The sequence below is a fragment of the Capricornis sumatraensis genome, chromosome 23, assembly GCF_032405125.1.
Source record: "Capricornis sumatraensis isolate serow.1 chromosome 23, serow.2, whole genome shotgun sequence".
In the NCBI taxonomy this organism is placed as follows: domain Eukaryota; kingdom Metazoa; phylum Chordata; class Mammalia; order Artiodactyla; family Bovidae; genus Capricornis; species Capricornis sumatraensis.
Genome location: NC_091091.1, coordinates 17,122,905 through 17,150,065, shown reverse-complemented (window position 1 = coordinate 17,150,065; position 27,161 = coordinate 17,122,905). Strand labels below are relative to the sequence as shown.

The 27,161-nt window shown below is 38.2% G+C and overlaps 1 protein-coding gene across 3 annotated transcripts in view; it reads left to right on the top strand.

Moving 5' to 3' along the window:
* Window positions 1-23,917, top strand: part of LOC138070575 (cytochrome P450 2C21-like) — a 64,422-nt gene extending 40,505 nt beyond the window's left edge. For all 3 annotated transcript variants that reach the window (XM_068961870.1, XM_068961872.1, XM_068961871.1), the window contains 3 exons: window positions 1,043-1,230; window positions 20,166-20,307; window positions 22,353-23,917. In XM_068961870.1, coding sequence (XP_068817971.1) covers window positions 1,043-1,230; window positions 20,166-20,307; window positions 22,353-22,534 — 512 coding nt within the window. In that variant the 3' untranslated portion in view covers window positions 22,535-23,917. The remainder of the gene's footprint in view (window positions 1-1,042; window positions 1,231-20,165; window positions 20,308-22,352) is intronic.
* Window positions 23,918-27,161: the final 3,244 nt, after the last annotated feature.

Genomic DNA, 27,161 nt, shown 5'->3' with positions numbered 1-27,161 from the left:
CTTACTATCATCCATGTCCATGTGTTGGGATGAGCTCTCCAAAGTAGCTGCTACCAGCATATGTGTTCCAGAGGTGAGCCCCAACCGCCCTGTGCCTCTCTGGAGGCTGTGCAAGATCAATAAATGGGTCTGACCCAGGCTCCTTTCAAATTAGTCCTCCTGTTTCTGGGTCCCAGAGTGGGTGAGATTTTGTATATGCTGTTTAAGAGTGGAGTCTCTACTTCCCGCAGCTCACTAGACCATCTGAAATAAGCCCTGCTGGCCTGCAAAGCCAAGGTCTCTGGGGGCTCATCTTCCTGGTGCAGCACTCCTGGGTTAGGGAGCCCAGGTAGTGGGCTCAGACCCCCCACTCCTCAGGAAGAACCACTGTAATTGTAATTATCCTGTTCGTGGGTCTCCTATTAACTGTGCTATGTTTCTGCTTCTCCTATGCATCTCGTGATTCCATCTTTATGTCTTTAGTTGTTGAAGAACTTTTCTCTTAGACTTCAGGTTGTTCTTATTGATAGTCGCTCTGTAAATCATTGTATTAATCATTTTGTAATGCTTGTGGGAGGAGGTTTATCAGTCTTTCTACTCTGTCAACTTGGATATTCTCCCTTAACTTATTATTATTCCTATGTGTTGAGTCAACAAAGCATCTTGTTCAGTTAGTCCATTTATTAAGTATTTACTGCATGGAGTACTTCTACTCTCTTAGAACTTTTATAAAATAAAACTGACATAAACAAAATGGTTAAACTGCATGATGTGAGCCTTTGAGATCCCACATTCCTGAGTTTGTTTTAAAAAATACACAAAGGAGAGAATCAGAATTAAGAAATGAATTTCCTGATGTAACTGTGTTTTATATGTAGGTGTATTTAAGTCTCTAATGAAATTCCAGTTTGCCCATGACACTGAAATTCTTTTTTGTCTTTTCCCCTGTAGGGAAACACATGTAATGTTTCCTTCTCTCCATATCCTACCACAATGTAATCATGATTAAGAAGATAAAAAATATCTTTATCACTTAACATAAATTCTGATTTCTACCTTCCAGCTAAAGTCCAGGAAGAAATTAACCGTGTGGTTGGCAGAAACCGGAGTCCCTGCATGCAGGACCGGAGCCACATGCCCTACACAGATGCTGTGATCCACGAGATCCAGAGATACATTGACCTTGTCCCCAACAACCTACCCCATGCAGCAGCTCAGGACATTGAATTCAGAGAATATCTTATTCCCAAGGTAAGAGGTATTTCATCTATACTCCTCATTAAGACTCTTAGGTTTCAGCTATCACAGCAGTAGATGCATAGATTGCCTAATTGTCTACATTATTGCACAGTCATGTCTCAGGTATTTCACCCTCTGACCACATGCTTCCTTCCTTTTAGTTTGTAGATACATTTTAATAAATATAGCAGTGCTTAGACTCCCAAAGGATTCTCAGTACATTGTTAGTACATTGCCTGTTCATTAGGCTACTCTTCCATCCAATCCTTATTTTCCAGTGTATGTTTTATTACTTTTTCCACTTAATCAGTAAGCACCTCCCTATCTGTTTCACTTGTCAAAAGTCTAATGTAACAGTTTTCTTCCTCGTTACCTGCATTTGAGCTACTGATCCCTTCTGGAAGACCATGCAGCCCCTCAGGGTAATATTATTGTCACCAACTCAATCAGTTCAGTTTAGTTCAGTTGCTCATTCATGTTTGACTCTTTGTGACCCCATGGACTGCAGCACGCCAGGCCTCCCTGTCCATCACCAACTATCAGAGTCCGCTCAAACTAATGTCCATTGAGTCAGTGAAGCCATCCAACTATTTCATCCTCTGTCATCCCCTTCTCCTTCTGTCTTCAATCTTTCCCAGCATCAGGGTCTTTTCAAATGAGTCAGTTCATTGGATCAAGTGGCCAAATTATTGGAGTTTCAGCTTCAACATCAGACCTTCCAATGAACACCCAGGACTGATCTCCTCTGGGATGGACTGGTTTGATCTCCTTGCTGTCCAAGGGACTCTCAAGAGTCTTCTCCAACAACAGAATTCAAAAGCATCATTTCTTCAGTGCTCCGCTTTCTTTATAGTCCCACTCTCATTTCCATACATGACTACTGGAAAAACCATAGCTTTGACTAAACAGACCTTCGTTAACAAAGTAACGTTTCTGCTTTTTACTATGCTGTCTAGGTTGGTCACAACTTTTCTTCCAAGGAGTAAGCGTCTTTTTATTTCATGGCTGCAATCACCATCTGCAGTGATTTTGGAGCCCCCCAAAATAAAGTCTGCCACTGTTTCCATATCTATTTCCCATGAAGTGATGGGACTGAATGCCATGATCTTAGTGTTCTGCATGTTGAGTTTAAGTCAACTTTTTCACTCTCCTCTTTCACTTTCATCAAGAGGTTCTTAGTTCTTATTCACTTTCTGCCATAAGGGTGGTGTCGTCTGCATATCTGAGGTTATGGATATTCGTCCTGGCAATCTTGATTCCAGCTTGTGTTTCCTCCAGCCCAGTGTTCCCCATGATGTACTCTGCATATAAGTTAAATAAGCAGGGTGACAATATACAGCCTTGACGTACTCCTATTCCTATTTGGAATCAGTCTATTGTTCCATGTCCAGTACTAACTGTTGCTTCCTGACCTGCATACAGGTTTCTCAAGAGGAAGGTCAGGTAGTCTTGTATTTCCATCTCTTTCAGAATTTTCCATGGTTTATTGTGATCTGCACAGTCAAAGGCTTTGGCATAGTCAGTAAAGCAGAAATAGATGTTTTTCTGGAACTCTTTTGCCTTTTCAATGATCCAGCAGATGTTGGCAATTTAATCTCTGGTTCCTCTGGCTTTTCTAAAACCAGCTTGAATATCTGGAAGTTCACAGTTTATGCATTGCTGAAGCCTGGTTGGAGAGTTTTGAGCATTACTTTAATAGCATGTGAGATGAGTGCAATTGTGTGATAGTTTGAGCATTCTTCCTCAAATAATCATTCTCGTTTTTTCTTTATTCTCTCCTTCCTTGTTGGCTCCTTTCCATTAGCATTTAAACATACCCAATTCTCTTGCGTCTTAAGAAAAATTTTTCCGAACTATGGGGGTCAGTCCTAAGATGGTGGAGGAATAGGACAGGGAGATCACTTTCTCCCCAACAAATTCAAAAGAACATTTGAACTCTGAGTAAATTCCACAAAACAACTTCTGAATGCCAGTAGAGGACATCAGGCACCCAGAAAAGCAGCCCATTGTCTTTGGAAGGAGTTGTTTTATCAACGGTGCTGTATAGATGGAAAAGTCTTGAGACTACTGTAAAAATAAGACTGAAAACCAGAAGCAGGAGTCTTAAGTCGAAATCCTGAGAACAACAGAGAACTCGTGACTCCAGGGAACACTAATCGACAGGAGCTCATCAAACGCCTCCCTTCATTGAAACCAAGCACCACCCAAGGGCCAACAAGTTCCAGAGCAAGACATATCACACAAATTCTCCAGCAACACAGGAACACAGCCCTGAGTTTCAATATACAGGCTGCCCAAAGTCACTCCAAACACATTGACATCTCATAACTCATTAATGGACACTTCATTGCACTCCAGAGAGAAGAAATCCAGCTCCACCCACCAGAACACCAACACAAGGTTCCCTAACCAAGAAACCTTGACAAGCCACCTGTACAACCCCACCCACAGCCAGGAAACTTCACAATAAAGAGAACTACACAAACTGCCAGAATACAGAAAGGCTACCCCAAAGATAACAATATAAATAAGATGAAGAGATAGAGGAATATCCAGCAGGTAAAGGAACAGGATAAATGCCTACCAACCCAAACAAAAAAGGAAGAGATAGGGAACCTACCTGATAAAGAATTCAGAATAATGATAGTGAAAATGATCCAAAATCTTGAAATCAATATGGAATCACAGATAAATAGCCTGGAGACAAGGATTGAGAAGATGCAAGAAAGGTTTAACAAGGACCTAGAAGAAATAAAAAAGAGTCAATGTATAATGAATAATGCAATAAATGAGATCAAAAATACTCTGGAGGGAACAAGGAGAATAACAGAGGCAGAAGATGGGATAAGTGAGGTAGAATATAGAATGGTAGAAATAAATGAATCAGAGAGGAAAAAAGAAAAACAAATTAAAAGAAATGAGGGCAATCTCAGAGACCTCTGGGATAATGTTAAACACCCCAACATTTGAATCATAGGAGTTCCAGAAGAAGGAGACAAAAAGAAAGACCATGAGAAAATGCTTGAGGAGATAATAGTTGAAAACTTCCCTAAAATGGGGAAAGAAATAATCACCCAAGTCCAAGAAAACCAGAGAGTCCCAGTAAGATAAACCCAATGCAAAACTCCCCAAGACACATATTAATCAAATTAACAAAGATCAAACACAAAGAACAAATATTAAAAGCAGCAAGGGAAAAACAATAAGTAACACACAAGGCGATTCCCATAAGATAACAGCTGATCTTTCAATAGAAACTCTTCAGGCCAGGAGGGAATGGCAAGACATACTTAAAGTGATGAAAGAAAATAACCTACAGCCCTGATTACTGTACCCAGCAAGGATCTCATTCAAATATGAAGGAGAAATCAAAAGCTTTACAGACAAGCAAAAGCTGGGAGAATTCGGCATCATCAAACCACTCTCCAACAAATGCTAAAGATCTTCTCTAGACAGGAAACACAAAAAGGGTTTATAAACTCAAACCTAAAACAAAAAGTAAATGGTAATGGGATCATACTTATCAATAATTACCTTAAACGTTAATTTGCTGAATGCCCCTACCAAAAAAGACTGGGTGAGTGAATACAAAAACAAGACCCCTATATATGTTGTCTACAAGAGACCCACCTCAAAACAGGGGACATATACGGACTGAAAGTGAAGAGCTGGAAGAAGATATTCCACGCAAATAGAGACCCAAAGAAAGCAGGAGTAGCAATACTCATATCAGATAAAATAGACTTTAAAACAAAGGCTGTGAAAAGAGAAAAAGAAGGACACTACATAATGATCAAAGGGTCAATCCAAAAAGAAGATATAACAAGTATAAATATCTATGCACCCAAGATAGGAGCACTGCAATATGTAAGACAAATGCTAACAAGTATGAAAGGGGAAATTAACAATAACACAATAATAGTTGGAGACTTTAATACCCCATTCACAACTATGGATAGATCAACTAAACAGAAAATTAGCAAGGAAACACAAACTTTAAATGATACAATAGACCAGTTAGACCTAATTGATATCTATAGAATATTTCACCCCAAAACAATGAATTTCACCTTTTTCTCAAGCACACACAGAACCTTCTCCAGGATAGATCACATCCTGGGCCATAAATCTAGCCTTGGTAAATTCAAAAAAATTGAAATCATTCCAAGCATTTTTCCTGACAACAATGCAGTCAGATTAGATCTCAATTACAGAAGAAAAACTATTAAAAATGGCAACATATGGAGGCTGAATAACATGCTGCTGAATAACCAACAAATTACAGAAGAAATCAAAAAATAAAACAAAATATGCATAGAAACGAATGAAAATGAAAACACAACAACCCAAAACCTGTGGAACACTGTAAATGCAGTGCTAAGGGGAAGGTTCATAGCAATACAGGAATACCTCAAGAAACAGGAAAAAAATCAAATAAATAACCTAATGTTACACCTAAAGCAACCTGAAAAGGAAGAAACAAAGAACCCCAAGTTTAGTAGAAGGAAAGAAATCTTAAAAATTAGGGCAGAAATAAATGAAAAAGAAACAAAACAAAAGAGGCCATAGCAAAAACCAACAAAGCCAAAATCTGGTTCTTTGAGAGGATACATAACATTGACAAACCGTTAGCCAGACTCATCAAGAAACAAAGGGAGAAAAATCAAATAAATAAAATTAGAAATGAAAATGGACAAATCACAACAGACAACACAGAGACACAAAGGATCATAAGAGACTACTATCAGCAATTATATGCCAATAAAATGGACAACTTGGAAGAAATGGCAAATTCTTAGAAAAGTACAACTTTCCAAAACTGAACCAGGAAGAAATAGAAAATCTTAACAGGGCCATCACAAGCACGGACATTGAAACAGTAATCAGAAATCTTCCAGCAAACAAAAGCCCAGGTCCAGATGGCTTCACAGCTCAATTCCACCAAAAATTTTGAGAACTAACACCTATCCTACTCAACCTCTTCCAGAAAGTTGCAGAGGAAGGTAAACTTCCAAACTCATTCTCTGAGGCCACCATCACCCTAATACCAAAACCTGACAAAGATGCCACAAAAAAAGAAAACTACAGACCAATATGACTGATGAACATAGATGCAAAAATCCTTAACAAAATTCTGGCAAACAGAATCCAACAACATATTGAAAAGATCATACACCATGACCAAGTGGGCTTTATCACAGGGATGCAAGGATTCTGTAATATCCACAAATCAATCAATGTAACACATCACATTAACAAATTGAAACATAAAGACCATATGATTATCTCAATAGATGCAGAGAAGGCCTTTGACAAAATTCAACATCCATTTATGATAAAAACTCTCCAGAAAGCAGGAATAGAAGGAACATTCCACAACATAATAAAAGCTATATATGACAAAACTGCAACAAACATTATCCTCAATGGTGAAAAATTGAAAGCATTTCCCCTAAAGTCAGGAACAAGACAAGGGTGCCCACTTTCACCACTACTATTCAACATAGTTTTGGAAGTTTCTGCCACAGCAATCAGCAGAAAAAGAAATAAATGGAATCCAAATTGGAAAAGAAGAAGCAAAACTCTCACTGTTTGCAGATGACATGATCATCTACATATAAAACCCTAAAGACTCCACCGGAAATTTACTAGAGCTAATTAATGAATATAGTAAAGTTGCAGAAATCCCTTGCATTCCTATACACTAATAATGAGAAAATAGAGGGAGAAAGTAAGGGAACAGTTCCATTCACCATTGCAAATAAAGGAATAAAATACTTAAAATATATCTACCTAAAGAAATTAAAGACTTAAATATAGAAAATTATAAAACACTGGTGAAAGAAATCAAAGAGGACACTAATAGAGAAATATACCGTGTCCATGGATTGGAAGAATCAATATATGAAAATGAGTATACTACCCAAAGCAATCTATAGATTCATGCAATTCTTTTCAAGCTACCAACGGTATTTTTCACAGAGCTAGAACAAATAATTTCACAATTTGTATGGAAATACAAAAAATCTCGAATAGCCAAAGCAATCTTGAGAAAGAAGAATGGAACTAGAGGAACCCACCTGCCTGACTTCAGGCTCTACTACAAGCCTACAGTCATCAGGACAGTATGGTACTGGCACAAAGACAGGAATATGGATCAATGGAACAAAATAGAAAGCCCAGAGACAAATCCACGCACCTAAGGATACCTTATATTTGACAATGGAGGCAAGAATATACAATGGAGAAAAGACAATCTCTTTAACAAGTGGTGCTGGGAAAACTGGTCAACCACTTGTAAAAGAATGAAACTAGAACACCTTCTAACACCATACACAAAAATAAACTCAAAATGGATTAAAGATCTAAACATAAGACCTGAAACTATAAAACTCCTAGAGAAAAACATAGGCAAAACACTCTCCAACATAAATCACAGTAGAATCTTCTAGGACCCACCTCCCAGAATACTGGAAATAAAAGCAAAAATAAACAAATGGGACCTAATTAAAATTAAAAGCTTCTCCACAACAAAGGAAAATATAAGCAAGGTGAAAAGACAGCCTTCAGAATGGGAGAAAATAATAGCAAATGAATAATAGCAACTGACAAACAACTAATCTCAAAAATATGCAAGCAACTCCTGCAGCTCAACTCCAGAAAAATAAACGACCCAATCAAAAAATGGGCCAAAGACCTAAACAGACATTTCTCCAAAGAAGACATACAGATGGCTAACAAACTCATGAAAAGATGCTCATCACTCATTATCAGAGAAATGCAAATCAAGACCACAATGAGGTATCATTTAACGCCAGTCAGAATGGCTGCAATCCAAAAGTCTACAAGCAATAAATGGTGGAGAGGGTGTGGAGAAAAGGGAACCCTCTTACATTGTTGGTGGGAAGGCAAACTAGTAAAGCCACTATGGAGAACAGTGTGGAGATTCCTTCAAAAACTGGAAATAGAACTGCCATATGACCCAGCAATCCCACTGCTGGGCATACACACTGTGGAAACCAGAATTGAAAAAGACACATGTACCCCACATCGTCACAGCACTGTTTATAATAGCCAGGACATGGAAGCAACCTAGATGTCCATCAGTAGATGAATGGATAAGAAAGCTGTGGTACATATACAGAATGGAGTGTTATTCAGCCATTAGAAAGAATACATTTGAATCTGTCCTAATGAGGTGGATGAAACTGGAGCCGATTATACAGAGTGAAGTAAGCCAGAATGGAAAACACCAATACAGTATACTAACGCATATATATGGAATTTAGAAAGATGATAACGATAATACTCTATGTGAGATAGGAAAAGAGACACAGATATATAGAACAGTATTATGGACTGTGTGGGAGAGGGTGAAGGTGTGATGATTGGGGAGAATGGCATTGAAACATGTATAATATCGTATGTGTAATGAATCACCAGTCCAGGTTTGATGCATGATACAGGATGCTCTAAGCTGGTGCACTGGGATGACCCAGAAGGATGGTATGGGGAAGGAGGTTGGAGGGTAGTTCAGAATGGGGAACACGTGTATACCCATGTTGGATTCACGTTGATGTATGGCAAAACCAACACCATATTGTAAAGTAAAAAAAAAAAAAAAAGAAAAGAAAAAATTTCCCAAACCCTGACCCCTCTGTTCAATATAAGTGGTGATTCTGTCTTACTGATCTTAATGGAAAAGTTTTCACCTTTTCACTATTGAGTATCATATTGACTGTTGGGTTGTCATATATAGCTTGTATTAGGTTGAGGTACCTTCCCTCTATACCGCTTTGTTGAGAATTTTTATGATAAATGAATGTTGAATTTCATCAAATGCTTTTTTTTTCCTGAATCAACTGAGAGGATTCTATGATATTTATTCCCCATTTTGTTAATGAGTTCTATCACACCAGTTGATTTCCACATGTTGAACCATCCTTGCATCCCTGGAATAAATCCAGCTTGCTCATAAACCCACCTGTTACTGTATTCTTCAATTCAGTTTGCTAATATTTTGTTGAGGATTTTTGCATCTATGTTTATCAAGGATTGTTGTTGTTTTTCAGTCCCTAAGTCGTGTCTGAATCTTTATCCCCCATGGACTGCAGTATGCCACTCTTCCTTGACTTTCACCATCTCCCATAATTTGCTCAAATTCATGTCCATTAAGTTGGTGATACTAACTATCTCATTCTTTGCTGCCCTCTTCTCCTCTGGCCTTCAATTTTTCCAAGCATCTGTTTCTTTTCCAATGAGTCAGTTCTTCAAATCACGTGGCCGAAGTATTGGAGCTTCAGCTTCAACATCAGTCCTCCAAGGAATATTCAGGGCTGACTTCCTTTAGGATTGATTGGTTTGATCTTGCAGTCCAAGGGACTCTTCAAGAGTCTTCTCCAGCAGCACAATTCGGAAGCATCAATTTTTTTTGCACTCAGCCTTCTTTATGGTCCAACTCTCACATCCATACATAATTAACTGGAAAAACCATAGCTTTGACTGTACGGACCTTTGTTGGCCACGTGATGTCTCTGCTCTTTAATGTGCATCTAGGTTTATCGTAGCTTTTCTTCCAAGGAGCAAGTGATTTTTAATTTCATGGCTGTGGTCACTGTCTGCAGTGAGTTACTTTGGAGCCCAAGAAAACAAAATTTGTCACTCTTTCCACTTTTCCCCCTTCTATTAGCCATGCAGTAGTAGATGTAATGGTTATCTGAGTTAAATTCACCCATTCCAGTCCATTTTAGTTCACTGATTCCTAGAATGTCGATGTTCACCCTTGCCATCTCTTGTTTGACCACTTCCAATTTGCCTTGATTCATGGACCTGACATTCCAGGTTCCTATGCAATATTGCTCTTTACAGCATCGGATCTTGCTTCTATCACTAGTCACATCCACAACTGGGTGTTGTTTTTGTTTTGGCTCCATCCCTTCATTCTTTCTGGAGTTATTTCTCCACTGATCTCCAGTAGCATATTGGGCACCTAATGACCTGGGGAGTTCCTCTTTTGGTATCCTATCATTTTGCCTTTTCATGCTGTTCATGGAGTTCTCAACAAAAGAGTCCGAAATGCAGTACTTGGATGCAATCTCAAAAACGACAGAATGATCTCTGTTCGTCTCCAAGGCAAACCATTCAATATCACAGTTATCCAAGTCTATGCCCCAACCAGTAATGCTGAAGAAGCTGAAGTTGAATGGTTCTATGAAGACCTACAAGACCTTTTAGAACTAACACCCCAAAAAGATGTCCTTTTCATTATAGGGGACTGGAATGCAAAAGTAGGAAGTCAAGAAACACCTGGAGTAACAGGCAAATTTGGCCTTGGAATGCAGAATGAAGCAGGGCAACGACTAATAGAGTTTTGCCAAGAAAATGCACTGGTCATAGCAAACACCCTCTTCCAACAACACAACAGAAGGCTCTACACATGGACATCACCTGATGGTCAACACCAAAATCAGATTGATTGTATTCTTTGCAGCTAAAGATGGAGAAGCTCTATACAGTCAACAAAAACAAGACCAGGAGCTGACTGTGGCTCAGATCATGAACTCCTTGTTACCAAATTCAGACTGAAACTGAAGAAAGTAGGGAAAATCGCTAGACCATTCAGGTATGACCTAAGTCAAATCCCTTATGATTATACAGTGGAAGTGAAAATAGATTTAAGGGCCTAGATCTGATAGATAGAGTGCCTGATGAACTATGGAATGAGGTTCGTGACATTGTGCAGGAGACAGGGATCAAGACCATCCCCATGGAAAAGAAATGCAAAAAAGCAAAATGGCTGACTGGGGAGGCCCTACAAATAGCTGTGAAAAGGAGAGGCAAAAAGCAAAGGAGAAAAGGAAAGATATAAGCATCTTAATGCAGAGTTCCAGAGAATAGCAAGAAGAGATAAGGAAGCCTTCTTCAGCAATCAATACAAAGAAATCAAGGAAAACAACAGGATGGGAAAGACTAGAGATCTCTTCAAGAAAATAGAGATACCAAGGGAACATTTCATGCAAAGATGGGCTTGATAAAGGACAGAAATGATATGGACCTAACAGAAGCAGAAGATATTAAGAAGAGGTAGCAAGAATACACAGAAGAACTGTACAAAAAAGATCTTCACGACCCAGATAATCATGATGATGTGATCACTCATCTAGAGCCAGACATCCTGGAATGTGAAGTCAAGTGGGCCTTAGAAAGTATCACTATGAACAAAGCTAGTGGAGGTGATGAAATTCCAGTTGAGCTATTTCAAATCCTGAAAAATGATGCTGTGAAAATGCTGCCCTCAATATGCCAGCAAATTTGGAAAACTCAGCAGTGGCCACAGGACTGGAAAAGGACAGTTTTCATTCCAATCCCAAAGAAAGGCAATGCCAAAGAATGCTCAAATTACTGCACTATTGCACTCATCTCACATGCTAGTAAACTAATGCTCAAAATTCTCCAAGCCAGGCTTCAGCAATACATGAACCGTGAACTCCCTGATGTTCAAGCTGGTTTTCGAAAAGGCAGAGGAACCAGAGATCAAATTGCCAACATCCGCTGGATCATCGAAAAAGCAAGAGAGTTCCAGAAAAACATCTATTTCTGCTTTCTTGACTATGCCAAAGCCTTTGACTGTGTGGATCACAACAAACTGTGGAAAATTCTGAAAGAGATGGGAATACCAGACCACCTGACCTGCCTCTTGAGAAATCTGTATGCAGGTCAGGAAGCAACAGTTAGAACTGGACACGGAACAACAGACTGGTTCCAAATAGGAAAAGGAGTACGTGAAGGCTGTATATTGTCACCCTGCTTATTTAACTTCTATGCAGAGTACATCATGATAAGCGCTGGGCTGGAAGAAACACAAGTTGGAATCAAGATTGCCGGGAGAAATATCAATAACCTCAGATATGCAGATGACACCACCCTTATGGCAGAAAGTGAAGAGGAGCTAAAAAGCCTCTTGATGAGAGTGAAAGAGGAGAGTGAAAAAGTTGGCTTAAAGCTCAACATTCAGAAAACGAAGATCATGGCATCCGGTCCCATCACTTCATGGGAAATAGACGGGGAAACAGTGGAAACAGTGTCAGACTTTATTTATTTTTTTATTTTTATTTATTTATTTTTCCAAAATCCCCACAGATGGTGACTGCAGCCAAGAAATTAAAAGATGCTTACTCCTTGGAAGAAAAGTTATGACCAACCTAGATAGCATATTCAAAAGCAGAGACATTACTTTGCCGACTAAGGTCCATCTAGTCAAGGCTATGGTTTTTCCTGTGGTCATGTATGGATGTGAGATTTGGACTGTGAAGAAGGCTGGGCACCAAAGAATTGATGCTTTTGAACTGTAGTGCTGGAGAATTCTTGAGAGTCCCTTGGACTGCAAGGAGATCCAACGAGTCCATTCTGAAGGAGATCAACCCTGGGATTTCTTTGGAAGGAATGATGCTGAAGCTGAAACTCCAGTACTTTGGCCACCTCATGAGAAGGGTTGACTCATTGGAAAAGACTCTGATGCTGGAGGGATTGGGGGCAGGAGGAGAAGGGGACGACAGAGGATGAGATGGCTGGATGGCATCACGGACTCGATGGACATGAGTCTGAGTGAACTCTGGGAGATGGTGATGAACAGGGAGGCCATTCATGGCGATACATGGGGTCGCAAAGAGTCGGACACGACTGAGCGACTGAACTGAACTGAACTGATTAGCCATGCAGTGATGGGACCAAATATCAAGGATATTGGCCTATAATTTTCATTTCACATAATATTCTTTTTGGTTTAGAAGAGTAATGTTGGCTTTTCAAAGTTAGTTTGGAAGTGGCCTTTCCTCTTGTATTTTTTGGAAGAGTTTGAGAATTGGTATTCATTTCTCTTTATATATTTGGTAGAATTAATCAGTGAAACTGTCTCGTCCTGCACTTTGTGTTTTGGGAGTGTATGATTGCCAGTTCAATCTCCTTACTCATGATTCATGTATTCAGATTTCTAATTCTTCATGATTCTTTCTTGATAGGTTGTAGGTTTCTAAGAATCTATTTTTTCTAAGTTTTCCAATTTGTTCCAGTATGGTTCATTATATTAATAGTTTGTTATGATTGTATGTCTTTGTCTGGTATCAGTTGTAATGTTTCCTCTTTTATTTCTGCTTATTTTAGTCTTATTTCTTCTTTTCTTGGTAAGTCTAGCTAAAGCTTTGTTAGTTTTGTTTATGGCTTTAAAAAACCAGCTCTTAGTCTCTCTCTCTCTCTTTTTTTTTCTTATTGGTCTTTTTTTCTTTTATTTACTTTATTGTTTCTATTTCCTTCCTCCTGCTGACTTTGAGCTTTGTTTTTTCTTCTTTTTCTAATTCTTTGAGGTGTCAAGTTAGGTTGCTTGTTTGATATCATTCTCATTTCTTAATGTAGGCATTTATCACTGAACTTTTCTCTTAGAATTGCTTTTCCTGACCTCACAAGTTTTCGTATGCCATGTTTACCTTTTTTTTTTTGGCCTCAAGGTACTTTTTGATTCTCTTTCGATTTATTCTTTGATCCTTTGATTGTTCAATAGCATATTGTTTAATATCCACATCTCTGTGAATTTTCCAGTTTTCTTATAATTGACTTCTCAATTTTTAACATTTTGTTTGGAAATATACTTGATATGATTTCAGTCTTCTAAAACTTCTTAATACTTGTTTTGTGCCATAACAGATGGTCTATTCTGGATAATGTTTCATGTGTGCTTGAGGGGAATGTATTCTATTGCTTTTGGATTGATTGTCCTTATATGTCTATTAAGTGCATTCTACTTTTAAAATTGGAGTGTTTAGTTTATTGCAATTTAATTTAATTACTGATATGGTGGGTTTATATTTGCAGATTCATCATTTGTATCCTGCTTATCCACCAACTTCATAATTCTACTCTTCCTCCTTTACTGTCTTCTCTTGGGAATAACTGTATTTTAAAATAATAGTTTTTTGTTTGTTTGTCCCTCTTGTTTATATCTCTCTGCTTCTCATTTCCTGCCTGCCTCTGGATTAGTAGATTTATTTTTCAGGATTGTAAATATCTATTGTCATTGAACTATTTTTTAAATGATTTGTCTTGAGATTACAATATATATTCTTAAATTTTTACAATCTTATTAAAATTAAACTATTAAATTAAAGAATACAAGAACACTGCAATCGTATATGACTATTTAACCTGTTCCTCTTCCTTTATACCAAAGTTATCACATGTATAATATGTATGTATATAATAAAGCTACCATTAGTGTTATAATTAGTACTCTAAACAGGGTTGCAAACATCTCTTTAAGAGGCCAAGTAGTGATACAGATTTTGTGGACCATGTGGTCTCAACTTGCCATTGTAGAATAAACGTAACCATAGATAATACTTTAAGAAATAGGCAGGGATGTATTCCAATAAAATTTTGTTTACAACAGGTGGATATCTGGATATAGATTACTGTGTTAATTGAGTATAAATTTTTTCTCTTTAGCACTTTGAATATTTCATTTTACTATTTTCGTTTCATTTTTAAAAAATTTAAATTTATTTATTTTAATTGGAGGCTAATTACTTTACAATATACCATTTGTTTATTTTTGCTTTTATTTCCAATATTCTGGGAGGTGGGTCATAGAGAATCCTGCTGTGATTTATGTTGGGAAGTGTTTTGCCTATGTCCTCCTCTAGGAGTTTTATCATTTTACTATTTTCTGGAATGTAGTTTTATTGATAAGTAGTCAGCAGTCATTTGAATTCTTGTTCTTGTGTAGGTAATGGGCCATTTTTCTTCGATTGCCTTCAAGTTTTCTCTGTGTATTTGACTATATTTTAACTACAATATATTTATGTTTAAGTTTGGTTTTGTTTTTATTTATTCTATTTGTCTACATTGTAGATGTCTACATTTTCTTCATTATTTTCTCAATTTTTTTTGCCCATCCTCTCTTACTTCTTTTCTTTTCTTTTTTTTTTTTTTTTCAGTACTCCAATCTCCTTATGGTGTTGTTGGAAATGTTCCTTAGGTTCTGGTTGCTTATTTGTTTTCAATTTTTTCCTTTTCTCTAGACTGAAAAAAGTTTTATTTATTTATCTTCTATTTCACCACTTTTTCTTTCAAACTATTGTAAAGCCTATTTAATAATTAATATAATCAACCATAAATTTTAGTTTTGGAATTTCCATTTGGGTTCTCTTTACAATTTATATTTTGATCATTCATTCATTAACATTTTACTTAATGTTGAGACATTTTTTCATTTCCTTGAATATAATAGTTATGATTATAAATTCAAATTTTGACTCTGATTCAAAATTCTTATCTGTTTATTCCATTATCACTATCGTTATCTTAGTGTTACTGTTGTTCTTTTTATCTTGTGTATGGGTCACATTTTCTTGGGGTGTGTGTGTTTGTATGTATGTGTGTCTAATTATTTTGGATTTTGTCCTACTTATTTTTAATGATATATCATAGGGACTCTTGATTCATTTATGTCCTTTGAGAAACATCAAGCTTTGTTCATTTGCTTATTTTAGCAGGTGGTTAACTATGTTGTTCTCAACTCAAAGTTCTGAGTTTTAAATTTAGTTTTTTTTAACTTTAGGGTACTTATCTGGAATTTATTCCACATGTAATTCAAGGCTTATAGGATTGTCAGAGATTTGGGATATTCCATATAGGGAATTTAAGGTTCATCTTCTCTGGCTCTTTCTTTTATGGCATTACCTCCCCACCCCCCCACCCCCTTTTTTTCATTTCTGTGCAGTAGGTACAGCTGAATGTTGTCACTGATTCTTTAAAGCAGTGAGACTTGGCTTATGGCGATGTTGTAGTCACTCAATATTTTGTTGTCTGAGACCTGTCCTCATGATAACATCTTTAAAATGGAAAACTCACCCAGTATCTTTTTCTCTCCTCATATGTTTTCTACACTTCAGTATCTTCATGCTTTTGGCTACCTTGCAGAATGTGTGTGTTTGTGTGTATTTCATAGTTTATAATTACTGTCTGTTGGAAAGTTCTTCCACTAGGGGCTTCTTAGCTGTTACTCTATTGATATGTCTCTAAATTAACTAACCTTTTCTTTTGCAGTCTCTAATGTTTTTAATTCAATCCAGTAAAAATTTCATTTCTAGAATTTTATTTTTACAGTTTTAAATCTCTGTTGAGATTTCTTGTTTATTCTTTTTTTGTTATTAATTATTCCTTTAAGAACTTGGATATACTTATGATTATACTTATGATAGATGGTTTGTAGTTCTTGTGTAGTTCTTAGATAATTCTAATATCTAGGATAATATGGGTTCTACTTCTATTGGCTCTTTTTCTTTCAAATTTTGGTCACATTTCCTTCATTTCACATTTATTTTAAATTTTCTGTTGTATAGTGAACATTTTGAATGATGTCTTATGGGGAGTCTGGATTACCCTTTCTTTAAAGGGCACTGAATTTTATTTTGATAGGCACCTAAATTACTGACAGATGTCCTTTAGTCTCTTAAGCTTACTATAATTGTTTGTCACCGTGATTTAATTTCAATATTTGATTTAATCTTAGGGCATGACCCTTAGTCCAGGGTGGGTTCACTAATCCAACAACTTAGAATTTGGGGGATCAATCATGACAGAAAACCTGAGTTGCCAGGAAAGTTCTTTCCACTCTCACTGGGTTGGAACCTCAGCTTCTCTATCACTGTACAGTATCTGGTATCCACCTTCAGTTCTCACCTCCCCAGGAGTCATACTCTAATTGGAGTCCTGAAGCTGCCCAACCCACAGACATGAAAGTACAGAGAGTAGTCTCATATACTTTTGAGATCTTCCCTGTTTATAGATTCTTCCTGACTTGTGTCCTTCCTCATGAGTTGTAGGCATCAGATTTTGATCTCTGTCTCCTTAGCTCAGAAAGGGTCCCACTTTGCTTGGCTGCCATCTCCTGCACTCTAGGAGGAAAATGTTTTCAGAAGTATATTAGGAGTGAATATAGGGCCTACCAATTCCTCTTTATTAAAGTTCACAATCCTGGATTGCTTCTTGTTCAATGCTGGAAAGCTGTTACTTTGTGTTTTTTCCCCCCCGTAGACTTCAGAAAGTATTATCTAATTTGGCTGCACTGGGTCTTCATTGCTGCGTGTGGGTTTTTGCTAGTTGCAGTGAGTACAAGCTAGTCTCTAGTGCAGTGCCTGGACTTCTCATTGCAATGGTTTGTCTTGTTGCAGCATGCAGGCTGTAGAGCATGTGGGCTCAGTAGTTGTAGTGCACGGACTTTGTTACCCCGAGGCATGTGGGATGTTCCCGGACCAGGGATCAAACCCGTGTCCTGTGGCAGGCAGATTCTTCACTACTGGACCACCAGGGAAGTCCTCCTCTCTGTATTTATGTATATTTCAGGTTTGTGAGGGCAACTCAAAAGCAGTTACTCTGTTATACCTTGAAGTAGGTGGTCCCATCTTCCTCAGATGGGAAGATCCCCTGGAGAAGGACATGGCAAGCCACTCCAGTATTCTTGCCTGGGAAATCTCACGGACAGAGTGGCCTGGCAGGCTATAGTCCTCCAGGTCACAAAGAGTCAGACACAACTTAGCAACTAAACAGCAACAGATGGTCCCATCATCCAGGATAAATTTTTTGTCACTAATTAACTTTATATGAAAACCTTTGTACTGTGGCCATACTATCTTCCTGTACTTCATGCTCAGGGCATATCTCTAAGCCCACCTAGGACAGGAAATGAATCACAAGAGTAGCTGTGTCATAATGAAGAGGTTCAGGAAAGACTGAAACTTCAGTTTCTCCTTTATTTCAGTCAGTTCAGTTACTCATTCATGACCAACTCTTTGAGACCTCATGGACTGTAGCACACCAGCCCTGCCTGTCCATCACCATCTCTTGGAGCTTGCTCAAACTCATGTCCATTGAGTTGGTGATGCCATCCAATCATCTCACCCTCAGTTGTCCCCTTCTCCTCCTGCCTTCAGTCTTTCCCATCATCAGTGTCTTTTCGAATGAGTCAGTTCTTTGCATTAGGTGGCCAAAGTAGTGGAGCTTTAACATCAGTCCTTCCAATGAACTTTCAGGACTGATTTCCTTCCGGATTGACTGGTTTGATCTCCTTGCAGTCTAAGGGACCCTCAAAAGTCTTCTCCAACGCCACAGTTCAAAGGCATCAATTCTTTGGTGCTCAACGTTCTTTATGGTCCAACTCTATATGTGACTATGGGAAAACCATAGGTTTAACTAGATGGAACTTTGTCAGCAAAGTAATGTCTCTGCTTTTTAATATGTTGTCTAGGTTTTCTTCCAAGGACTAAGCATCTTTTAATTTCATGGCTGCAGTCACCATCTGCAGTGATTTTGGAGCCCAAGAAAATAAAGTCTGTCATGTTTCCGTTGTTTCCCCATCTATTTGCCACGAAGTGATGGAACTGGATGCCCTGACTTTAGTTTTTTGAATGTTGGATTTTAAGTCAATTTTTTCACCTTTCACTTTCAAGAGGCTCTTTAGTTTCTCTTCACTTTCTGCCATAAGGGTGTTGTCATCTGCGTATCTGAGGTTATTTTTATTTCTCCCGGCAATCTTGATTCTTTTATTTATTTTCCCACGTGGAAATGACAGTCTGTCTTTCAGTTCATGACGTTTTGGAGTGGGAAGTATATCATGTATTTGGAAAGGCCATACAGTATACCAGAATGCATTCAGATGAATCTGAATTTGAATTTTGTCTCTGTAGTATTATGATCCCAAGATATTGTGAAAAAAATCATTGTTATCACAACAAGAGCAAAATTTCTACTTATTGAGAATTTTAGCTTGTGGTAATAACCTCTGTTTAAAAAGTGTTTCTTATATTATCTCATTATATAATAAAATAATGCAAATTTATCATTTATTTTGTTGTTGTTGTCATTTTAGCCTTTTTTGGCATGCTGAGCCACTTGTGAGATCTCAGTTCCCCAACCAGGGATTAAACCTAAGCTACAGACTGAACCGTAGCCACCAAGGAATTCCCTGTTTATATTTTACTTGTGATGAAAATGAGGCATGCAAATGTTAAAAAAAAAAAAAAGACAAACAAAAAACTTGCCTATAGTCACGGAGATTGATTTAGCAGAGAAAAATGTTCAACTGATTCTAAAAACTAAACTCTAAATCATCATGTTACATGGTATCTTTGAGTTTAGGAAAACCTTACAAGAAACCAGAAATGCCATCCGACTTCCAGAAGAATATTCAACAAATACATTGAAAAAACATAGCAGGAGGAGGGTATGCTTACCAGTTTCTCATCTTAGTAGGAGAAGAAAAAAGTTTTCAAAAATATGGCCACTCATATAGTTTTGAAGAAGATGTCATATTTGATTCCAAACAGAAAGAGCTAGAGTTTAAGTGACATCAGCAAGTTTGAACAATGACTTTTTTTTTTGATCAAGAAAAGTGCAGCTCCTTTAATTTACTGGAAAGCAAGCACAGTAGGTAGGCTACAAGCTGGAGACGATTATCTTGGAGTCAGGTTTTAACAGTGCCCTGAACTGGCATTATAGAATTTAAGATCTGTTAGTCTTGGTCATTGGGCTTCCCTGGTGGCTCAGACAGTAAAGAATCTGCCTGCAATGAGGGAGACCTAGGTTTGATCCCTGGGTTGGAAAGATCCCCTGGAGGAGGGCATGGCACTCCAGTATTCTTGCCTGGAGAATCCCCACGGACAGAGGAGCCTGGTGGGCTACAGTCCATGGGGTTGTAAAGAGTCGGACATGACTTGAGGGTCTAAGCACAGCACAGGCTTGGTCATTAATTTGTTCTCTGACATGGAAAGAACAATTTTTGTGTGTGTGTGTGCCTCAGTCATCTCATTTACAAGAGGAAAGGGTTAGACAAGGTATTTTTTTTCTCGAGCTCCATGACCATTTTTAAAATCCAGTTAATCTGTTTCTCTTTATCTCAGGGCACAACCATATTAACATCTCTGACTTCTGTCCTGCACAATGGCAAGGAGTTTCCCAACCCAGAGAAGTTTGATCCTGGTCACTTCCTGGATAAAAGTGGTAACTTTAAGAAGAGTGACTACTTCATGGCTTTTTCAGCAGGCAAGCATGCTTCATTTTTGTCTGTACTTCAGTGTTGAAATGAGAGAAGGAAGGGCTTTGCATGGAGGCTAGTCTGGGCTGGACAAATCGTCATTTGCATGAGGCCAGAGGCACCATTCCCAAAGTGCAGATAATTTCTCATTGGTTGGAGGCTGTATTTCCTGACTTCTGCTCTCTTACTCACTGCTGAGTCTTCTAAGAACTCCTCCTAGATGTCTAGTTCCACTGTGACTTTTCTCCCCTGCCCTGAGAAGTCAATTCACTCAATGAAGTGAATTCACTCAATGTAGTCTATATACCTTATATGTAGTAGACTCGTGCTCACTCATGTCCAGAGATACAAATGTGAGTAACAGATGCATTCTTCCTCTAAGAAAGAAGAATGCAGGTTAAAGGCAAGGATACTCCAGAGAGAAAATACTCTTCAAAGGGTTTCTGTGGGCTCCCAGAGAGAGAAGCTCCTGAATCTTGCATTTTGAGGGCCAGGGCAGAGGGCAGAGTAGTTGGAAGATAAAGGAAGTTTTCTTACAGGAAGAAATATTTTATATTTAGTATTTTCCTTTAATTTGTCAGGGTCCCTGAAAGAAAGAGGTAGGATACTTAAGACAATTTAATGAAGAAACTGTTTTCAGAGGTGCGGACACAATTAAGGGAAGTGGCAAGGAGTGGTCAAGGACTCAGGGATGAGCATCAGTAGGACGATGTTACCATCCTATGTCGAAGGGCTCGGGAGAACGAGGGTGTTGCTGAAACTCAAGCAGATTTTTAGCAAAGAGAGAATGGCTGCCTCAGCAGGAGATGGGTCTGTAGGTTGGAGAATACAGCCCCTGCTGAACTGTGGCCTGACAGGCTGGGACTGAGGGAAGGCATACTCTAACCTTCTCAATGTTCAATCCTCTGAGTTTACTCACAGTGAAGAAGATAACTACTGGGGTTATGCATTCCAAAGAGATCAACTTCCTAAACACAGAGTAGGTGCAAAAGAAAAACAAACAATGGATCTGGGAAGATGGAGAAACATCCCCAGACTGCTAACAATGCCCAGAGGTCATTGCATAGAGACCTGCTAATCTCCTTACCTTCTTCTTGAATTTTGGGTCCATTGTTACATAGTGAGCCTGCTCAAGATTTCTGCTCAATTTACAGGGTTTGTGGGATTGCTTTTGTCCTGACACTGTGCTACCATTATAAGATCTAAGGCTTTACCTTATGAGCTTATATTCCAGTGTGTGGGGACAGAGGAATAATGACAATTTCATGTGAAATATTCTGTACTAGAAGCATTAATAAGTCTTGTGGAATACCAGTGAGGGAGTAAATTGTATCCACTTGAATAGATAAAAGAAGTTTTGTAGAATAAATGACGCCTGTGGTGGATCTAGAAGGGTGTAGAGAATCTCAGCTAGCAGAGCTCAGGGGACGAGTATTTCAGTTGGAGGAATGACTGGAAATTCCTAACACTTGAAATAGCTTATGTGTCCGGGCTTGGTGAACATGTAGTAATACTTGTGTCTAGTTTGTGACATTTTTTTTATACCTGATAGTGGTAAACTCAAAATAGTGTTAAAGCAGGGACATGGCAAGGTAAAGATTATTTTTAGAAATCAGATGAAGTGAATCAAACCTGTTGTTGAGACTTGGGTTGGAGGTAGATGGAGAATGCATAGTGTGTCTCATGTCGATTGGGATGAGCGAGTGTGTGTATATATGTCTGTGTGTGTATATGTCTTTGTGTTTGTGTATATCTGTGTGTGTGTGTGTGAGTGTAGAAAAATGTCACTGGCCACCCTCAGGAAAGCAATTCCAACATGGGTGTACAGAAGAGATTTTAAAAACTATATTAAATAGAATGTACACAGAAATATGTTCTGAAGGAATGAAGCAGACCAGATTTTGGTGTAAATAGGAGAAGCCATTGATTATTTGATTTTCCTTAGTTTATCTATTTATTTACTCTAGTCTTTCATTTCATATTTATCTACACCTCCCTGTGCACTAGGTCAAATGAGAATTATATGGATATTTCATTTATGTCTCATTTTTAGGAAAAAGAGTTTGTGTTGGAGAAGGCCTGGCCCGCATGGAGCTGTTTTTACTCCTGGTCAGCATTTTACAGCAATTTACCTTGAAACCTCTGGTCGATCCGAAGAACATTGACACTACACCACTTCTGAAAGGGGCGGGCTCTATACCACACTTCTACGAGGTCTGTTTCATTCCAGTCTGAAGAAAAGGCCGCTGCCAGATCGCAGATGAGCCTCTCCAGCTCTGTCTACACAAGCTGGTTCTCTTTGCCCTTGCTGTTAGCTATGGTCCACCTCTCCCTTAATGTCAGTAGTAACATGCCTGAGCCCTGTCTCTTCTGATTTTCTTTAAGATTCAGTTCAAGTTTTGCTTCATGAACTACAGCTCACTGTTTTGTCTTCAATAAAATGTTTTTTGTAATTCTATCCTGAGATCTTAAGCTGTAACTTATCTACAGAGAAAAGGTATCTTATAAATGTCATATTTTGATTTTTAAAAAAAATTAGAGTAGAAAATTATCACATGTGTTAAAAAATATATATGTATAATGTACTCATCTCTTACTGCTATTATCCCTTCGGGGAGTAATCTCTTGACAGTTTGGCATGTATAATTTCTGTTTTTTTCAATGTTCATTAAAGTGTAATTATATGTGTGATATATATGTTTTTATACATGTATACATATATATATATATACACATACATACATACATGCAGGAAGAAAAAGAGGAAGATTGCTCCAGCTAGGGGGAATAACATGAGATAAAAATTATATTTGCTGGTTATTTTCAAGGCTGTCCTTTTTCTTTTCCCCTACTTATTAAACACAGACCCACACATAGACCCAGTTACAGATATACAGACATATTAAGGCAAAAAAGAAGGAAAATAATATGTATTTATGGTCATATTTGAACACACAGAGAAATATGCATGTGTGTTTCTGTGGGTATGTACGTATTATTTATATTATATCTCTGACTTCTTGATGACATTAGATTTTAGCAACACGTACTCTCACAATCTATCTAAATAAATGTATCTCATAATACTATATTTCATGCCTATAATAATCTTAAAAAATATCTTAGTGTTCAAGGATATTTAGACTAATTTTGAACCTTTGTTAATATAGAAATGCTCCTACTTGCATACATCTTTTATTATTCTTGTACTATTTCTTTGGGATAGTTTGGTAGCAGTGAAGTGTCTGCACATATATGTGTATTTTTTTTCATCAATACTGAAGAATAATACCCTAAAAAGTATGTATCTCTTTACTTTTCTACCATGACTCTAATAGAAAGACTATTTGTCTGAACCCTTTTATATGCTGAGAACTGAATTCTTTGGTAGATTTAGTAACTTTGGTTTCCTTTCATGGATTTTTCAAGTGGGAAATTTTATCATCTACAAATAATATATAATTGCTATGACCAGAAACTTCTTGATATAACATCTATATTTATGTCTGTATTTTCTTCCTCTGTCTGGCTCATCCCAGACACACACACATACAAACACATGCCTATGTACATATATATTTGTCAGCAGGGAGGAGAGTTCAAAGTTGTGAGGATTTCTGGGGACAAGAAAGCAGAGGGTTTGAGAAATCCATATTAGGAATCCTGTTATTTGATGTGATTTACCTCTGAAGTGATTGTTGATTTGAAATCAGGAGCTGAGAGTCTGAAGGGCTAACTATAAAATGTTATGTAGGAGATTTAGAAACCAAAAAAAGAAAAAAATTCTGAAATGTTCTGAGTGCTCAGAGGAAAAAAAAAAAAAAACTGGAGTCTAGAGATTGCCAAGTAAGAAGGATGAAGTAAATGTTCGAACTTCAACTGACCTGAAGATTATGACGATCTGTAAACAAGTCTTAAGAATAAAACTGAAGTTGAAGAGTAGTTATAAGACTAGAGTTCGTCTTTACGTAATTTTAAACATTGCTTAAATTACATTGATTAACCCCTAAACATTTTCCTCCTGCTGGAATATACTTTCTGCTGGAGAAAACTAATGTCACCCCGAGTCCCATGTTATCATTGCATTATTTGATTTACAATGCGTAGCATAGACACAAACCTAGCTGATGGAACAAGTGACCTTCTCAGTTCAGTTCAGTTCAGTTCAGTTGCTCAGTCTTGACTCTTTGCGACCTCATGAATCGCAGGACGCCAGGCCTCCCTGTCCATCACCAACTCCCGGACTTCACTCAGACTCACGTCCATCGAGTCCGTGATGCCATCCAGCCATCTCATCCTCTGTCGTCCCCTTCTCCTCCTGCCCCCAATCCCTTCCAGCATCAGTCTTTTCCAATAGTTCAACTCTTCGCATGAGGTGGCCAAAGTACTAGAGTTTCAGCTTTAGCATCATTCCTTCCAAAGAAATCCCAGGGCTGATCTCCTTTAGAATGGACTGATTGGATCTCCTTGCAGTCCAAGGGACTCTCAAGAGTCTTCCCCAACACCACAGTTCAAAAGCATCAATTCTTTGGCGCTCAGTGTTCTTCACAGTCCAACTCTCACATCCATACATGACCACAGGAAAAACCATAGCCTTGACTAGACGGACCTTAGTCGGCAAAGTAATGTCTCTGCTTTTGAATACGCTATCTAGGTTGGTCATGATTTTTCTTCCAAAGAGTAAGCATCTTTTAATTTCACGGCTGCAGTCACCATCTGCAGTGATTTTGGAGCCCCCAAAAATAAAGTCTGACACTTTCCACTGTTTCCCCGTCTATTTCCCATAAAGTGATGGGACCGGATGCCATGATCTTCATTTCCTGAATGTTGAGCTTTAAGCCAACTTTTTCACTCTCCTCTTGCATTTTCATCAAGAGGCTTTTTAGTTCCTCTTCACTTTCTGCCATAAGGGTGATGTCATCTGCATATCTGAGGTTATTGATATTTCTCCCGGCAATCTTGATTCCAGCTTGTGTTTCTTCCAGTTCAGCATTTCTCATGATGCACTCTGCATATAAGTTAAATAAGCAGGGTGACAATATACAGTCTTGATGTACTCCTGTTTCTATTTGGAACCAGTCTGTTGTTGCATGTCCAGTTCTAACTGTTGCTTTCTGACCTGCATACAGATTTCTCAAGAGGCAGGTCAGGTGGTCTGGTATTCCCAACTCTTTCAGAATTTTCCACAGTTTATTGTGATCCACACAGTCAAAGGCTTTGGTATAGTCAAGAAAGCAGAAACAGATGCTATTCTGGAACTCTTGCTTTTTCAATGATCCAGCAGATGTTGGCAATGTGATCTCTGGTTCCTCTGCCTTTTCTAAAACCAGCTTGATCATCAGGAAGTTCATGGTTCGCATATTGCTGAAGCCTGGCTTGGAGAATTTTGAGCATTACTTTACTAGCATGTGAGATGAGTGCAATTGTTGGGTAGTTTGAGCATTCTTTGGCATTGCCTTTCTTTGGGATTGGAAAGAAAGCTGACCATTTCCAGTCCTGTGGCCACTGCTGAGTTTTCCAAATTTGCTGGCATTGAGTGCAGCACTTTCACAGCACCATCTTTCAGGATTTGAAATAGCTCTACCGGAATTCCATCACCTCCACTATCTTTGTTCATAGTGATGCGTTCTAAAGCCCACTTGACTTCACATTCCAGGATGTCTGGCTCTAGATGAATGATCACACCATCGTGATTATCTGGGTCGTGAAGATCTTTTTTGTACAGTTCTTCTGTGTATTCTTGCCACCTCTTCTTAATATATTCTGCTTCTGTTAGGTCCATACCATTTCTGTCCTTTATTGAAGTAAATGTACAAAGTTTGATAATGGTTAACATTTTTTTAATGATAAACATTCTCTGTAAATTGAGAAAAATTCTGAAAAACAGATGTCTCTAAAATCCTAGAAACTATTTTCATTATTGGTGAAATATTGAACCCATTCCCCATAAGTTTGGAAAAGTAAGAGTATTCGCTTTTCATTACTTCCTTTCAAAATTAGACCGAAAGATGTCAGCAAATGTGGTATGGAGTAGTGACTTCTAATAATTCTCTCTGATATATAACAATGAAAGCACAAGTAAAAATGATCAGGTCTGCTTTTTCAGATCTTTGGCCATTAGCCAAGACATGCATCAATCTGCAGAGTGTTTCTTCAAGAAAATGGATAAACCTCAGTAATAACAGTGAGGTTTGTCATGTTTTGCCTTATTCCCTTCTATCTTCCCAGCTTTGAGGTAGCCTTGAAAAGCTACAGACTATAATCACGGTGAAAATCATCAATAATATATCAGCCACAAGCAGAAGGCAGTGAGTGGAGATGGAACTCCTTCAAAACCCTGTTCCCAGAGAATCATTATTATTTGACCTGCTTGTGGTCACTGTGGAAGATTACATTCAGGATTGATCTCAGAACTTTCCCAGTATGAACAACCTTTCCACAGACACATTTGTTGAGAACAGTCAGGGGAAGTTTTTTACTATTGTAGATGCCCGAAGCTATAGAAATCAATACACTAACCAAAAAGCTTAAAAGGAAAAGTTGAAGAATGAGATATTCATGGAAGGCTTTGAAAACCTGATGAATTCCTGAGACACTGCGTGTGTGTGCGCGTGTGCTAAGTTACTTCAGTTGTGTCTGACTCTGTGCAACCTTAAGGACTATAACCAGCCAGGCTCGTCTGTCTATGGGATTCTCCAGGCAAGAATGCTGGACTGGACTGCCATGCCCTCCTCCAGGGGATCTTTCTGATCGAGGGATTGAACCCTCATCTCTTATGTCTCCTGCCTTGTCAGGCAGGTTCTTTACCACTAGCAACACCTGGGATGCCCTCCTGAGACATTAGAAATCTACAAATGTTCTG